The sequence below is a fragment of the Nicotiana tabacum genome, chromosome 22 (assembly GCF_000715075.1).
Source record: "Nicotiana tabacum cultivar K326 chromosome 22, ASM71507v2, whole genome shotgun sequence".
Lineage (NCBI taxonomy): Eukaryota > Viridiplantae > Streptophyta > Magnoliopsida > Solanales > Solanaceae > Nicotiana > Nicotiana tabacum.
Genome location: NC_134101.1, coordinates 186648346 through 186667076, shown reverse-complemented (window position 1 = coordinate 186667076; position 18731 = coordinate 186648346). Strand labels below are relative to the sequence as shown.

At 36.8% G+C, this 18731-nt stretch overlaps 1 protein-coding gene across 1 annotated transcript; it reads left to right on the top strand.

Moving 5' to 3' along the window:
• The first annotated feature begins 6309 nt into the window (after positions 1–6309).
• Positions 6310–7505, top strand: LOC107783758 (uncharacterized). Its single transcript, NM_001325370.1, is given in 2 exon segments — positions 6310–6914; positions 7264–7505. Coding segments are annotated over 2 exon segments (663 nt in total). The 5' UTR covers positions 6310–6317; the 3' UTR covers positions 7330–7505.
• Positions 7506–18731: the final 11226 nt, after the last annotated feature.

Sequence of the window (18731 nt, the reverse complement as noted above, 5' to 3'; positions counted from 1 at the left end):
TCGTGGTTGGAGATCCCGCATCACTGCAAGTCCCAAGATGGTACCCGATCTCGAGGACCTCTAACAAATAGAAGTTAGGCTCCAGGAAGCCATTGGTATCAATGCAAGTCCCGAGATGGTACACGATCTTGAGGACCTCTATCAAAAAGAAGTTAGGCTCCAGAAAGCCATTGGTATCACTGCAAGTCCTGAGAAGGTACCCGATCTCGAGGATCTCCATCAAAAAGAAGTTAGGCTCCAGGAAGCCATTGGTATCTCTGCAAGTCCGGAGATGGTACCCGATCTCGAGGACCTCCATAAAAAAGAAGTTAGGCTCCAGGAAGCCATTGGTATCACTGCAAGTCCCGAGATGGTACCCGATTATGAGGACCTCCATGAAAAAGAAATTAGGCTCCAGAAAGCCATTGGGATCATTGCAAGTCCTGACACAGTACCCGATCTCGAGGACCTCCACCAAGAAGAAGACATGCTCCAAGGGGCCATTGATATCATTACAAGACTCGAGATGGTACCCGATCCCGAGGGCTTCACTCAAGAAGAAAATAAGCGCTTAAACTCTACGTATATGGGCTTGGCCACAGGGTACCATCTAAACCCGGATAGGCCCTCATCCGAGATCTATCTACAATGCCTTAAGGCTATCTACACTAAGTTCAAAACAAGTTTCTAGATGGCCCGAGTTTGAGAAAACCCCCACTCGGGGACTGTTCTCGAAAGCCTAAAGGCAGTCTCTATTCTCGAGCCTCCGAGCGAATCCCCCACGAAGATTATCGCAGGGTCTAAAGACTAAGTCTCGGTCTGAGGGTTCGAAGCCCTACTCTTATTCAACTCGAAATCAGGGTCCCGACGACCCGAGTTTATTAGTCCAACCTGGGCTCGGTCCAAGGAACGGAAAAGGGTTCAATGGGGAGACGTGTTAATCAATCAAAGGTCAGAAAAATCACTCACACTCGGGCTTGATATTTGCACCAATCGATGGAGTCATACACTAAATTCTTCACAAGAATAAATAAAGGGAAAATAGCATACATCAGAGATAAATTGAAGAAACATTTTTATATTCACTTGATTACAAAAGCCCGCGAGGGGTCCTTACATATGATTACATAAGCCGACAAGGGGTCCTTACATAGAAACAAAGAAGCAAAAAGGTACATATGTAAGAAAAGCCTAGAGTCTAATCTATTCTCGGGGATACATCCTCGGCGACAGTATCTTCGAGCACCACCTCCTCGGGGGTCTCATCTCGGTCCTCCAGAATGATATCTCCGAGGGTGAAGATGAAGAAGAGGAAAATGATTGAGAAGAGGAAAGTGACACAGAAGAAGCAGAAAAGGATGAAGAAGTGACTGGGTGAAAAATCTGGCTAGTATGGGCCTCGCGAGCACCACTACTGTAAAGCCACTTCTTGAGACTTTACATCGGTGCGGGATGCAACGGTTAGTAGATAGTACCACCTCACTCCGCGGAAAGTAAAAAGAGTGAGGCGCCGCACCGGGTAGACGGGAGAGGTGAGCAGTGGTATAGAGTCCGAATACCCCCCTGAGTAGCGGTGTAGCGTCCAAACATTTTCCTGAGTCGGAGGAAATCGGCCTCCCTATCTCCTTGTCTTGAGCCAACGACGACAGTAGTAGTAACAACAACAACAACATCAACAAGTTGGTGTGATCTCGCTCAGTAGGGAAGAGCCCCGAAAAAGGGCATGGCATAGTTGATAAAAATGCTATCGTGCAACTTTGAGTTGGGAAATGACAGTGAATGAGGATGGAGAGAAGAAAGGGGTGAAAGGCTGATTGAAGAACATTTGAATGAAGAATTGATTCCAGGGGGCTCCCATTTATAAAAGTGGCAGCGTAACTGACGGCGCCATCAATGTCTTTGAAAGACGTACCGACAGATGCAATCAATGCGTTTTCAGGAGCTGAACCGGCGGCGACAATATCGCTTTGAAGAATAAGAATCGGCAGTACATTGAATGATTCTGGAAAGATGAAGCGACGGGACGTCTCGGCTATCACGAAGGCTTGCGTAATTAGTATGACATCATCGCGGTAAAATCGAAGAGATGGTTATCAAGGTCGTTTATTGTCGTTCTACTCTAAGAAACACGGGGACTATCTCTGTACGATAAAATCGGAGGGTCCAATTTTCCTTCATTACGACGCCTCGTAGGCGCGTCTTGAAGGCTCAAAACCACGGTCGAGTTTCATCCCTGGAGGGCCATCGACGCTCGACCTCGGAGCAGTACGGACCGATGGTTACGGGGAGAAAGTGGGGAGTTCCCAAGGTATGTAGCTTGAGCCGACAAAGTCTGTCAGGCTAGTCTGAACCTGTATCATGGCGTTAACTAGTTGTCCCATCTCCATATCTTTGTAATAAATGTATGTGTACTATGTTGGGATTTCCCCTCATATATAAAGAGGATCCTTGTCATTTTGTAAATATCTGTTGCTCCATACTAAATATACTAGAACATTCTCTCTGCTCTCTAACATATTTTCTTGATCTCATTACTTCATTTATTGCTCATATTTATTGTGTTCTACTTAAAGTTCATCATTTATTGCTTATTATTGGCCATAAAGAGCCGTCATTGATTTGTTTATAACTGTTAGTCTCCGTCGACCATCCTCGATAGCTCCCAGCCGAGTTTCAGACTCGACCCCGAGGCCCTCGAGTAGGCAAGCTCGAGGCCCCGAATGACAACGATTCGGTTTGGTTAACATCTCATTTCTAAGTTCTTTTCTTGATTCTATGTCTTTCACATAGCATCAACTGCCTAACAACTAGCATAAAAATAGATTACGTATTTTTAGAACCATTAAATCAAATTTAATTGTTATTACCATTTTCACGGTAAACACATTCTTTCCTTTTTTTTTTTGAGACCGAGAGTACTTTTTTACAAATGACTAGCAGTAGCTCACAAAATATCCTTAGTTCTTCATTTCCCAAATAAATAAACCTTCAAAAAAAAAAAAGGATTCCCCGTTGTAATTGCAGTGACTTTTTTTTTTTTTACTCCTTCACTTTAATTACAGGTTTCTTTTCAGTTTAACCTTCAAAACCTCATTGTACAATGTCTTAATTGCTCTTCCTTTGACTAACCAAAGCAGATACTTCCTCCGGTCCAATTTAATTAATTTTTTTTATTTTTATACATATTAAGAGATCCACCTATTAGTATTAATTAACAATAAAATTGATCATATTAACCTTAATTTGTTCATTGAAAATACAACAAATACTCTTAAACTCTTTACTCCAAGGGCAACTTTGAAAAAAAGAAGCTAATTCTTATTGATATCTGAAAAAATCAAATATTGTGAATCACTAAAAAAAAGCCATAAAATTATTTAAAATGAATCGTAGAGAGTAATATTCAACGACAACTATAAATTAGAACATCATAAAACCAATTCAAAATCATACATGGCAATTAATATTAATTTAATGTGAATTCAGAAACTCAGCTCTGAGTTGAAACTGTACTCCTCTCAAGGAATGAGCAGTGAATGTGAGTGTATATTAGCCGGAAACTAGTTGAGCATTAATTATTCGAACTTGAAGTTGATGTTCAAATGAATTTATAACGATATTCAAACTTAGAAATGGTATTAAAGTGCTCGTGCCCATCAAGTACTCCTTCCGGTCCAAAATAAGTAATTTTTTGGTTTTTTTCTTGTGGTCCAAAATAAGTGATTTTTCCAGATTTCAAGAATGAATGAATTATGTTTTTCCTACATTATCCTTGGAGTAATTAATGCTGGAGTATGTGTTAGGAGTGTGTATGTGAAAAAATTATAAATGTTAATATGGTCAATTTTATTGTTAATTAATGTTAAAAGGTGAATTTCTTAATATATGTGAAAACAATAAAAAAATCATTTATTTTGGACCGTAAGGAGTATCAAGTATGGCCTAGATCAATGGATGAGGACAGAGATTTGTTCCACCAGGTAGCTCTACTGCACCTAGTTCTCTCAGCTGTCTAGCTTTATATGTTTCCACCCTCAAACATCTCTTAGGTCTAGTAACATCTATAAAAATAAACCTTCGTTTAGCTAGTAACTTGTTCATTACTTAGAAAATCATAGTTAATAAGGTTAATTATGTATAGATGGACATGGTCACCATGGTACTATGTGAAATACTTCTAAATCAACAAAATGAACACTTTTAATTGTACTTAGAACCGACTCTTGAATTTAGATTCAATAGATTAGAATGAGTAAATTTATTACATTTAAAGTTTTGTTTTTGCATATATAAACAGAGTTCAAAGCGAAAACAGTGAGTTCAGTCGAATACACAAACCTCGCCATAAATCCTTCTTTCCAAGCTTAGATCCTTCTTTTTGGAAACAATTTTTTTAAAAAAAAATTTTGAAAAAAAAAAAAAAAAGAGTTCTAACGGCCCTTTAATGTAGGTGGGATGTAGGTATAGAGTAGTTGGCTAGCCCTCTTGACCAAATTAAAATACCCATAGGCCGTAAAAGCAAGCTCTGTTAGTCACAATGAAAGTACAATATTACTATATTTATATAATACCATAAGCCAACTGAATTATTTTTCTCAAAAAGGAATAGTAGTTATTATGAGATATAGGAAAAAACAAAGCAAGTGGCCTGGGTACGTTAGATCAAACATATTTAGGGACAAAGAATCATGATTATTGATTAGCACAATTCCAGCCTAACACTTCCCCACCATTCACATGCCTTGTTTTCTCTACACATTCATTCACATTATACAGAAAATAATACACTTTTTGATTCTTCTTATACTATTCTTGCCCAACCCCTCCACGTTCAATTTCCAGTTTAGGAATTTTTATTTGGTTTTCCTTCAATTTGATATCCGATACTTATTTTGGGGATCGACTAAATTGGATTCGCACATAAAAGTCCCATTTTAAGATTAAACGATCTCTAACAAAGTCGATTTTTTATACATAGCTCAAACTTAAAATATTGAATTAAGAATAAATAAATACTTAGGGATTGTTTGGTACAATGATGGAATATCCCATGTGGTGTAATATCTCATTGGATTAGTTAGACTATTTTCCATATGGAATAACTAATCACGCTATTTTAATGTAAAAGTTATTCCAGAATTAGCTAATACTTCAAACTAAACATAAGATAAAGTTATTCCTTATCACATGTATCAAATGACTATATATTACTCCCCGTAACCTTTGGTGGATGCAAGTTCAACGTATCTTGATATTCCTAACCGGGACGCGCGCTCTTGTCAATCAATCACCCTAATTATTTTCCTGCCACTCTTATTTGCAACAATATAAAAGTTTATGAAAACAAAAACACTACAGTTTAGATGATTGTATTATTTTTTATTTATTAAGAAGAATCTACGAGTGTTGTGTCAGTAAAATTTATTTTTTTAGAACTGTTTTAAAAGAACATCCTGGAATCGTAACTACAAAACATATTGTTTGCACAAAAAAAAACTAATATACTAGTAACTTTTGAAAAACATAAACAAACACCTATTTGAAATTTTGTAAAGCAAAGTATTGAAAATTCATGGACGAAATGGCAGGTGTTAAACGTATATGATATACTTTATCTAATTCAAAATTATGTATGTTTAGTGAAATATTACGAGTATCCAAATAAGTTTGTCAACTATAAGTAGAGAATATATCGCCTAGTTTCCCTCTCTCCCAAGTCCCATGTATACTTTCTTTTCTCACCATTCACATGCGCGATTTTAGCAATTTCTCAAATTCAAAAAATGAATTTATAGCACAAAGTGCGCCGTTCCACACATTGTCTCGTCTCGTACTTATCGCTCAATTTCCATGTATATCACTTGTGCCTCTCTTTTTTTTCCTCCACCTCCTTGCGCCGTTTTCCAATTCACTTCGCTCGTGCCAGCCGAATCCTTACACGTGCCAACAGATATTTCGTTACATGAAAAAAATACTACTACCTCAATTCGAGATGGTTGTACCTGTGACTCGTGAAACTAGAATGCATAGGATAAAAACCCTAGCTAAAATGGGCCCCATGCTTACCACCAATAATTGATCATTCTCCTAATCCCCTCTGTATTCCTGCTGGCAATATTTGCCTTAGCCCCTCCTTCTTCTTCCTCCTCCTCTTCTCCTCTCACAATTCAATCTTTGCCTCCACCATTTTTCTCTCTCCTTCAAACCCTATTCTTAAACCCTAAATTTCTTGTTCCCTTTAAAAAGTTCAAAACTTTTTCTTTTTCCTATGTTTTAACACGACCAATTTTAAGAACACCAAGATGCTGCAACATTTTTGTCTTGGTCAATTTTCTGCGATGTTTCTTCTTCTGTTATGTTCAATTTTTGCAGTATTATCAACTGCAGAATCATCAATATACGAAGTTCTTGAATCCCATGGATTGCCAAGGGGTTTACTTCCAAAGGGTGTGAAGAATTTCACATTAGACAATTCGGGGAAATTTGTGGTCCATTTGGATCAAGCTTGCAATGCCAAATTCGAGAATGAATTTCACTATGATAGGAATGTATCGGGTACAATAAGTTATGGACAGATCCATGCACTTTCAGGAATTGAGGCTCAAGATTTGTTTCTATGGTTTCCAGTGAAGGATATTCGGGTTGATATACCCAGTTCTGGATTGATTTACTTCAACGTTGGCGTTGTATCTAAGCAATTCTCTTTGTCTTCATTTGAGACTCCTAGGGATTGTACTGTTGTTCAACTCATGGATCTTCAGGATGACATGCACATAGCTGACGCTGTTTCTAAGGTCTTTTCTCTTTCTGGATTGGTTCTTTTCTATGTTGACCATTTTCTGCTCGAGTTTCTTTTGCTTATTTTGTTTGGAAAAATTGAAGACAGTAATTTGGCTACAGATGTAAGTCCCTGTAACTCAGGAACTTGGGCCAAGGTTTGAACTTGTCTCTGAAACATTTATTCCCCAAATGGATTGTTGAATCTAAGCTTGGTTATTTTACTCAAGTTTATAGTTCTTTGCATTATTTGGTAGCTGCCTCATTTGTTGTCCAAATTGCAGTACTAGTATTTGAACAAATTGCTGGCAGATTATTGCAAGCACTGGCCTTTTCTTGTTCAATTTGGATGTTGTATATAAATATTTTGAAGATAATGAAATGTTCACATAATGTTCTTTAAGTAGTATATATGATATCTGCTTCTGCATTTTGATGTTTATTTTGTGAAAGTGTCCACTGTTTGTTTACTCCTATTAATTATTGGAATGGCCATTTGTTGAGCAGAGTCAATCAGAGGAGCTTCGATACAAGTTTGATCAGGGCAATATCGGGAGGAAGGCTATATTGTAGAAATAAGCAGTTCAAGATGGTTCATTCAGTATAGCACAATAGCTCAATCAAGTCGTCGTTCCGTTGTCAGTCATTCCTTCTATTGTAAATGTTTGAAGATGGTTTCAGTTTGGTTTCGCAAGATCTCTCATGTACTTCAAACAGATTGTGCTGTTTCAGTTGCGGTTTCTTGTATAGTTGCAAAAATAGTAATGAGCATACGAGACAATCATCAGAGGAGTTGAGCTATAGAATGATCTGATATGCCATTATTGGGCATCTCACAATGAATTTGGAGGCTGGTGGGAGGGAATATAAAAAGGTTTCTTTTCTTTGTTGGATTCGTTTATGAATGTGGACATAAATATTGCTGTTAGGAATTCACTTTTTGCAGTTGGAGATATAGAACATGGAACAATGGAAATAAATTTGCTTTCTTTCTTTATGTATACTACTGAGTATCATTTTTGTCTCTGTACCTGTGATGATTGTGATTTTGCTTTGCATAGGGGCTGAGTATGTTAGAGGACATTAACTGCAGTTGCTGGAATTTGAAGGAAATAATTCAGAGAAATTAGACAAATACTATAATACTAGTAACATTACTTAACAAATTGGCACATGCAGCTTTCTTTTTAAATAAATAAATTCCCTCTCTTGTTGGACAGTTGTCTAAAATTAAATATGTAATGCCGTGGGCATATTTAATCAAAAAGTGAAAAGGTTGTGCTGGATAGGCCAGTTGGATAAAGAGCAAACTGTGGTTGGCACTTGGCACTGCAATCTGTAGAAAAAGTCTGGTCCAAGCTTTTGAGTTACAAGAATATTTGTTTTATATGTATGTGGTCTCTGACTAAATGGTTATACGACCTCCAAATCTTAGGAGAAAACATAGTTTCATGTGTCTCTCTCTCTGTCTAATCAATATAATAAGAGGGAGATTTCCTATTCACTAAAAGAGGGCATCTCGATGTATGGTTGGCTTGGAATCTGTATACTAGGTTATACTTCTAACCTAAGGCATTTGTGGATGTGTGGTGTACCAGTTAATTAGGTATAATTTGGCTATCTTGGTTAATTATAGTACTGGTAGTATATTTAGTACTTAGTAGTAGTAGTCTTGGAAAGCATTTTTGTCTTTTGTCTCAAGTCTTTTTATTGAATTAATTGATGAAGCTAAAATTTGACAGGTTGGTTTTCCACTTACTCTTTGTATGTTTTGATTGGGAAAAGCTCTGTGGCAACAGGGGATGAGCACGAACTTTTCTGACAATCATTTTGTTGTCACAGCATCCCCATGCTTTGTTTGGTATTAAACTAATATATTGACTTACGTCAAGTTGTTTTGTGCTGTCCTGTCATTATTTATCAAATTTAAGATCTTCAGTACTTCCGTAGATGATTAAAAGTGCCAGCTTTTCGTTAGTGTAATAGTAGCAATCGAACAAATACCAGCGCAGGAAATAAATAAATATACATGTGATTGGTCTATCCTATTTAATGCTTTAACCCTTTGCTTAATTGCATGTCTAATTTTCTGACACTAAACATGTGAATGCTAAAAAATGCGACAATCATAAAAAAAAAAGCACTAGCAACATAAATTGAGAATAAAGTAATATTGTAAAGTTAGAACAATGAAAATGACGCACATATAATGGAAACAGCAAATCAAGATCTTATTTAGGGTTTATCTTCAAGCTTCTTCAAGTAAGTATCTTAATTAAATTTGTGGTAAGGGTTGCATTTCGCAGTATCTTAAATGAGTGGTTCAGTATGTATTTTTTTTTAAACCTCAACTTTCAAGCAATAATTTTCCATAAAAGGTCCAGTATAGCAATAAATGTGATAAATACGTAGTGCAAGTTGCTAACCTATGCATTTATAACAGAAGTGTGCAAAGACTTTTTTTTTTTGGAAAAATTACTTTGGAATCTTTGGAGCTCCGGGTGAGGTTCTTAAACGGAGGTTGAAAAGAGAGGAAAAAGAAAGAGAAATAAAATGATAAATGACAAAAAAAGAAATAAAATACCAAAATCAAAATAAGGGGCTTGGGTGGGGTGTAATTGTGCTATTTCATATAGTTCAGAGATATTTTTTTATCCTTTTCCGATAAAAAGAGGGAGGGTGGTGTGGGCGTGCCAGGTGAATTTTAAAAATGAAGAAAATATTTGTTGGTAATTAAAAAATCCCAAAAAAATGGCTCTGTTAGTGGGGAAGGGCAAAAATGTGCCCTTTCAAGGCAGGGGCATTTAGCTACCAACTTCTAACAAAGTTGACCAAAAAAAAAAATTTAACAAAGGGTATAAGTGTCTTATTCCTTAGACTCTCTATTAAAAGTGATGTGGGTCAAACTCTATAACATGAGTACGACGATCATATGTAAAGTACGTCTACTGAGTGCTAGGTGCATCAGCCTGGAAAGTTTGTCAATTTTTCTGACTTCTCATGCCTTCACGATATATTTGTCTATTATTTTTATTACTATGTTTTTAAGGTATGACCTAAATCTATCACAGCAATATATAATTAGGCAATGTTTTCACAGTAGCTTTTCTTGTCACGTTATTCAGTTATCCTGAGTGACCACTGACCACAACTAGTCCTATAACCCTATCAAATCAAAATTCATATGGGCATCCCATTTGGTGAGCATCGTCGTCAATCTTCATCATAGAAAAGTTAAAAGTTTCACAATTCACCCCCAAACCAACATGGGAAGGCAAAGAACATTCTCTTTCTTTATTTGGTTTGCTATCATCTAGTCAACCTGTGGACTAGAAAAAAGAATACATGAGGAAAAAGATAATGGAGAAACCACCGAAATGCATTCAAGAATTGTGGATCTGAATTCCCTGCCATGCATACAGCAGAAAGATTTCATTATTCTTTTCCGCCAAAAAAATAAATAAATAAATAAATAAAATCTTCCACGCTAAATATTCTTGTTGAATTTTCTTTTATCGTTTTTCAGGAATATTTTGGCTTTCGAACATCAACCAAAATGTTTTTAAAAAACCTTTAAACAACCGAAACCAATTTTCCCTAAAAAATTAACATAAAATGTTCTCCATAACCATTTTCCCAAAAAAAATCCGTTTTTTTTTCTATATTTACTAAATCAAAACCACATCCGAACACCACCCTAGGATTTCAATTTTAACATCTTTAGGTTTATCGCTGAAAGCTGAAACAAAGTCCATGAATTAATTACGTTGAATATTTTGGACGAAAGATCAGTCGCTTGGCCACAAACGAGCTATACATTTTTAGTATTCATTTTAAACCAAACTGTCGCATTATCTACTTTTTCCATATAATTTCACTCACTTAAATAAGAATATTTGGATTATTCGTATTATAAAAAAAAATGTTAATGAATATGAAGCCGACAAATTGCACGTTAGACTTGGTCAGAATATACAAAAATTGATACCTACCTACATCACATATTACGTAGATCTGTGTCCGTATCCAAAGAAACCACATGGGAAGGTGTTAGAGTACTGTTAGCTCTATATTCAGGTGGAAAATTTTAATGGTAATATTGAAGTCTAGTCTCATGTCAACACTACTGAACCTTCTGCTATTTGCTGGATTTTAGCTGGTTATAACTGTAGAGCAACCCACTTTCGTCTGTTCCTTTTTTTGTTTTTTGGGTCACTTTCTTCTTTTCCTAATTTTGCTTTTATCTGTGATATTTCTTTTTCTCCATCCTTTGTTGACAATGTGAACGTTACTGAGTTAAAACAAAATTCAGGAAACTGTTAGAAGAATAATGAAATATATAAAATAGTAAAGAATCAGAAATATTCCGAGTCCACAATTTTCTTGTGCGGCCTTAAGGAATTTTAATCCCCTCACACGTTGCCAAGGTAATGGATTAAATCCTCCCAGGATAAAACGGAATAAACCTTCCTGCAACAGTGGCAATACAAACTGCAGGATACCAACGAACTCAAAGAACGGAGCAAAATCACACTTACGAATTTGAGAGAGAGACTGCGAATTAGGATGCAGTATATTCAGAAAGAAAGAAGTTCTAGAGTCTTTTTCGTATATGGAAGATGCAGCCTTGCCTCATAATTTATAGGCAAATATCAGAAGAGGTGTTTGGAAAGGTGTCTTTTCAGAAAATACGCGGTCAGAGAGCTTCTCTGAATCTGACTGCCGCGATTCTACCGCGGTCGCGGCAGAACCGCGGCCAGTGAGGCCCTCTGAACGTTCAGCAGTGATTTTGGCATTTAATTAATTATTAAATAATTAAATAAATTTTGTCCAAAAATAATCTTATCGATCTCCAAATCCGAAGCCGAAGCCGAAGCCGAAGCCGAAGCCGAAGCCGAAGCCGAAGCCGAAGCCGAGCGAGCGACGACGACGGCGCGAGGGTTCATTCTCTTCAACTCCTTTTAAGAGCTTTAAGAAGTGAATCTATATATAAGCACATAAATGTGATTGTCTCTCACCAATGAGGGACAAAGTGCAAGACAAAAGTTCACTTCTTCAAATTTTCATTTTCCCTCCATTTTATTTCCCTCCATTTCCAATTCACACTTCTTCTCTTTTAAAGCCCAATGGCTTAAAGTCCAACAATCCCCCACATGAATGGGAATGGTTGTATCAAGAAAGATCATAGATGAAAGCTATGTGATTTTGCAAGTAAGGATTAATTGCATCTGGATAAGTAGGTTTCCCTTTGAACTTTCCGTAGTGAACATATGTCGGATATACTCGGTCAATCGGTAGATTTGATATCTTTGAACCGTCGAACTTTTAGTGTATACCTAGACAGCCATATGTCACACAACCAACCCTTAACCGTCTTTTGGTTGTCATTGTTGTGTTCGTTTTAGCCATGAACACCGCCTGGTATCATAAGTGCGTAGAGAATTGGCCTTACAGAATTCTCATTGAAGCGGCTTCTTCTTCACACTTACATAGGTGATTCCTAAACGTGTAATCCTTTAGATTGACATTATTTGATAAATACCTCATCAAACTTAGGTAATCATTAAAGAACGTGTAAAGTTCTATCCTTGTTACTGAACATTGTCTTCATCACGAGAATGGACCAAAGATTTTGTTTTGACAATGTTGAACCGGTCAATCACAACTTTGTTTGAGCTCCTTGAACCTAAATCTCGGAACATCCAAAATTTTAGGTAGAGTTACCGCCATGTTAACTTGTCCTCGGCCATAGTCCCATTCCCTTAGATGATTTCTCAACTCCCTCTCTAGTTAAGCCTTTTGTAAGTGGATCCGCAACATTATCCTTTGATCTTACATAATCAATAGTGATAATTCCACTAGAAAGTAGTTGTCTAACGGTATTATGTCTTCGTCGTATATGACGAGACTTTCCGTTATACATAACGCTCCCTGCTCGTCCTATTGCAGCCTCACTATCGCAATGTATGCAAATAGGAGCCAAAGGTTTTGGCCAGAACGGAATGTCTTCTAAAAAATTCCGAAGCCATTCAGCTTCTTCACCGGCTTTATCCAATGCTAAAAACTCTGATTCCATTGTAGAGCGAGCGATACATGTCTGTTTGGAAGACTTCCAAGATACTGCTCCTCCACCAACAGTAAACACGTATCCACTTGTGGACTTTGTTTCTGATGAGCCGGTTATCCAATTAGCATCACTATATCCTTCAATAACCGCAGGATATTTATTGTAGTGCAAAGCGTAGTCTTGGGTATACTCCAAATATCCCAGAACTCGTTTCATAGCCACCCAGTGATGCTTGTTGGGATTACTTGTGAATCGACTAAGTTTACTTATTGCACAAGCTATATCGGGTCGTGTACAGTTCATGATGTACATTAGACTTCCCAACACACGAGCATACTCCAATTGAGACGTACTTTTGCCTTTATTCTTCATAAGATGATGGTTTAAGTCAATTGGAGTCCTTGCACTTCTAAATTCCAAGTGTTTGAATTTTTCAAGTACCATTTTCACGTAATGTGATTGAGACAAAGCTAGACCTTGAGGAGTCCTCTGGATTTTAATTCCTAGAATTAAATCGGCAACTTCTAAGTCTTTCATATCAAACTTACTAGCAAGCATACGCTTAGTAGCTTGAATGTCGGCAATGTCTTTGCTCATTATTAGCATATCATCAACATATAAGCAAACAATGACTACATGATTTTGAACGTTCTTAATGTAAACACATTTATCACATTCATTAATCTTAAAACCATTTGACAACATTGTTTGGTCAAATTTCGCATGTCATTGTTTGGGTGCTTGTTTTAATCCATAAAGAGACTTAACAAGTCTACACACCTTCTTTTCTTTTCCCGGAACCACAAACCCTTCAGGTTGGTTCATGTAAATTTCTTCCTCAAGATCACCATTTAAGAAGGCTGTTTTTACATCCATTTGATGGATTTGAAGACCATACAAGGCGGCTAACGCTATTAGCATCCGAATAGATGTAATTCTTGTTACCGGCGAGTATGTGTCAAAATAGTCAAGACCTTCTCGTTGTCTAAATCCTTTGACAACAAGTCTTGCCTTTTATCGTATTAATGTGAATCTCAGGATTTTCTGATTTATGAACCAGAAAACGATATGCCTTGCTATTGGTTACATATCCAATAAACACACAATCAACCATTTTTGGACCTATCTTAACTCTTTTAGGTTTAGGAACTTGTACCTTAGCTAAACACCCCCACACTTTGAAGTATTTCAAGCTAGGCTTCCTTCCTTTCCACTTTTCATAAGGAATGGACTGTGTTTTACTATGAGGTACACGATTGATTATCCGGTTAGCTGTAAGTATAGCTTCCCCCCACAAGTTCGGTGGTAAGCCAGAACTTATTAGCAATGCATTCATCATGTCCTTCAATGTTCGATTCTTCCTCTCCGCAATTCCATTAGATTGTGGAGAGTAAGGGGCAGTTGTTTGATGAATAATGCCATTTTCCAAACAAATTTCTTCAAAAGGAGATTCATATTCGCCACCCCTATCACTTCTTATCATTTTGATCTTTTTGTTTAGTTGCGTTTCAACTTCACTCTTGTATTGCTTGAAAGCATTAATTGCCTCATCTTTACTATTAAGTAAATAAACATAGCAGTATCTCGTGCTATCGTCAATAAAAGTAATAAAATACTTTTTCCCACCGCGTGATGGTGTTGACTTCATGTCGCAAATATCTGTGTGAATTAAGTCTAAAGGACTTGAATTCCTTTCAACAGACTTATAAGGATGCTTAGCATACTTTGATTCCACACATATTTGACATTTGGAATTAATGCAATCAAATTTTGGCAATACTTCTAGATTTATCATCTTCCGCAATGTTTTGAAGTTTACGTGACCTAAACGCGAATGCCATAAAGTGTTTGACTCAAGTAAGTAAGAAGAAACATTCACTTTATTGATAGGAACTGCTATTACATTTAGCTTAAAAAGGCCCTCATTTAGGTAACCTTTTCATACATATACATCGTTCTTACAAAGTACAACACTATTAGAAACAAAAATACATTTGAATCCATTCTTGACAAGAAGTGAGGTAGACACAAGATTCTTGCGAATTTCTGGAACATGGAGGACTTGATTTAGAGTCACTATTTTTCCCGACGTCATCTTCAACGCAATCTTGCCAACTCCTTCAATTTTGGCCGTAGATGAATTTCCCATGAAGATTGTCTCGTCGGGTCCTGTGGGGGCATAAGAAGAAAATAACTCCTTGTTAGCACAAACATGGCAGGTGGCTCCAGAATCTATCCACCATTCTTTTGGATTTCCTACCAAATTGCATTCAGATAACATGGCACATAAGTCCTCCATTTCATTTTCAACCATGTTAGCTTGATTCTTTTTCTTCTTATCATTCTTGGGCGCACGACAATCCACGGCTTTATGCCCAGATCTTCCACAGTTGTGGCAATTACCCTTGAACTTTTTCCTGCTTGGGTAATTCTTTGGTCCGGAAGCCTTCTTCCTCTTCTTATTTTGTGGCGCCTCCTCAACAATGTTTGCCCCCATTATTGTCGAGTTTCCACGTGACTTCTTTTCAGCATTTTTGTTGTCTTCTTCTATCCTCAGACGAACAATCAAGTCTTCTAGTGTCATCTCCTTCCGCTTGTGTTTAAGATAGTTCTTAAAATCCTTCCACAACGGAGGTAATTTTTCAATGAAAGCAACGACTTGAAAGGCCTCATTTATGACCATACCTTTAATAATAAATTCATAATTAATAATAAGATAAATCTTATTAATAAAATTATTGATTCGGGTCATACCTTCAGCAAGGAGGTCATGCACAATGACCTGTAATTCTTGGACTTGAGTTATGACGGACCTAGTGTCAATCATCTTGAAATCCAAAAACCTTGCAGCCACGAACTTCTTAAGTCCGGCATCCTCAGTCTTGTACTTCTTCTCTAGTGCATTCCATAATGCTTTTGAAGTTTCCATGACACTATAGACATTGTACAAGCCATCTTCCAAACAACTCAATATGTAGTTTTTGCACAAGAAATCAGAATGTTTCCATGCTTCAGTTACAACAAGTCGTTCATCATCCGGAGTATTATCAGCCATGACCGGAGGATCCTCCTTGATGAAACGTTGCAAACTCAACGTAGTAAGATAGAAGAGCATCTTCATTTGCCAACGTTTGAAGTCAATCCCGGAAAACTTTCCGGGTTTTTCTGCCGGTGCCACAGCATGAGCAGGAGTAGAACGGCTTGTAACAGCAGCAACCGTTCCCGCAACACTTCCATTAGTTTGGTTTTCATTCGTCATATTTCTGTAAAGTTGAAAACAATACAGAATTTGTTAATCAGTGAAGTTTTTGATATCTTCAAACTGAATACCAAACCAACCATACAACACGTAACAATGGTGAAGTTTTTATATACTTCAAACCCGTACGTTTATTATTCCGGCAAAGTTTTTATGTACTTTAAACCGGACAGAAACAATTATAGGAGTAGAAAGCAACAAGGCTTTAGTCTCCAACAAAGTATAAAGAAAATAATTTAATAATCAACACAGAAACGTTAGTAAAAATTAAAATTCCTTAAGCTTGTGAAAGTTACTGAGTTAAAACAAAATTCAGGAAACTGTTAGAAGAATAATGAAATATATAAAATAGTAAAGAATCAGAAATATTCCGAGTCCACAATTTTCTTGTGCGTCCTTAAGGAATTTTAATCCCCTCACACGTTGCCAAGGTAATGGATTAAATCCTCCCAGGATAAAACGGAATAAACCTTCCTGCAACAGTGGAAATACAAACTGCAGGATACCAACGAACTCAAAGAACGGAGCAAAATCACACTTACGAATTTGAGAGAGAGAGACTGCGAATTAGGATGAAATATTTTCAGAAAGAAAGAAGTTCTAGAGTCTTTTTCGTATATGGAAGATGCAGCCTTGCCTCATAATTTATAGGCAAATATCAGAAGAGGTGTCTGGAAAGGTGCCTTTTCAGAAAATACGCGGCCTGCCGCGGTTCTACCGCGATCGCGGCCGAACCGCGGCCAGAGAGCTTCTCTGAATCTGACTGCCGCGATTCTACCGCGGCCAGTGAGGCCCTCTGAACGTTCAGCAGTGATTTTGGCATTTAAATAATTATTAAATAATTAAATAAATTTTGTCCAAAAATAATCTTATCGATCGTTTTCCGAAGCCGAGCGAGCGACGACGACGACGGCGCGAGGGTTCATTCTCTTCAACTCCTTTTAAGAGCTTTAAGAAGTGAATCTATATATAAGCACATAAATGTGATTGACCCTCGCCAATGAGGGACAAAGTGCAAGACAAAAGTTCACTTCTTCAAATTTTCATTTTCCCTCCATTTTATTTCACTCCATTTCCAATTCACAATTCTTTTCTTTTAAAGCCCAATGGCTTAAAGTCCAAAGATAATGACACCCAACTTAACCTCCTTTTCTTTTCCCAGTTTACTTATCAAGATCACAATTCACAGTTCTCTCTTTCCGTTTTTAGTTTAACATGTTCACCGATATGACTACAATATCAACATTAGCTGGTTGTACAGATTTTGGCTTTTGGTCCAGAAAAGTTTTCTGAGGTTTGATTCTTTACATTAAATCTTTTCTTAACTCTTCTTTCGAAACTAATTTTGGGATCCAAAAAGCTTCTTAAATGTAATAATTATCCAAACAGTGGTTTTCTCTAGAAACATTTTCAGAAGACTTCTCCAGAAGTTGTCCAAACACAATTCATAATCATAGTTTTAGAGGGGGCACGATTGGAAAAAACAACTAGATATTAAAATGAATGTGACCTCACTATAAGCGAGATGGACTTAGAACACTGCCTTTGACCAAGTTAATAATTTTATATTTGAAGCGTAGAGTCAATGGTAGGATTTTAATTCAAGGATTCAAAAAATATATATAAAGATATTAAGAGGATCTAACATCTAAAACGTATAATACATAAAAATTTTGTTAACTTTATATACATAGTACAATTTTAAGATGAAGTGGGGGTAATCCCTTTCTGCCCTTGGCTCCGCCCATGCGCAGAGTATTATATCAAATCTATTTAATTACCGGGAAAGTTAATATTGGGAAAAGTGGTTGAACTAGTTTTTTTACTCCTTATGTTTGACGTAGCATATTTCTGGTTTTAATGGAATACGCGTATACTTAACGGTGGTGGTGTTAACATTCGCTTTCCCTGGTGGTAATAATGATTTGTTTTAAGTAAAACAGCCCAATTAAACAGGACACGTAGTAGATATATAGGTTATGCAGAATAACAATCATCTGCATACTATTGAAATGGAAAGGGTGTATGAAGCAAGAAATTTTTGCTGTCTTTTGGTTATTTATTAACTGATTGACGAGCACAAAACACACACTTATAAATTGTGCTAGCTAACCAAAGTTAGTATAGTATAATATCGTGCCCATAAGGATTGAAATTAAACAGTATTCTCGTAGTTTCTAGCTTGACTGCTATCCAGGAGGACTAACAATTGAGATTTATATGATTAAGAATTGAAATTAACTAGGAATCTAAAGCTATTGACTAATGACTATCGAGGCAAGGAATAAACAACTAAGGTTATCAATGGGAAAAGATAGGTTTTGACAGGATAGGTGCAAGATAATTGTTCGGGATATAACTCTATATAAATCACTTCCAATCTTCAAGTGAGTCTCTCGAATTCACTCTATTATTAGTTTAAACGTTCAACAGAAACTCCTCTCTCAATTAAGTCTTAACCTCACGAGAAGAACCAATTTAAGCACCGTGAAGATATGGAAGAATGCGTAGTGGATCGGTCTTTAGGAAAACCTCTTTCGATTATTCTCCTAACTAGGCTTAATCAATGATTCAACTAGCCTCTTTCGATTACTTAGAAGAATCTATGAACTCAACCAACAATATAATGCAAAGATATCACAAGTAATG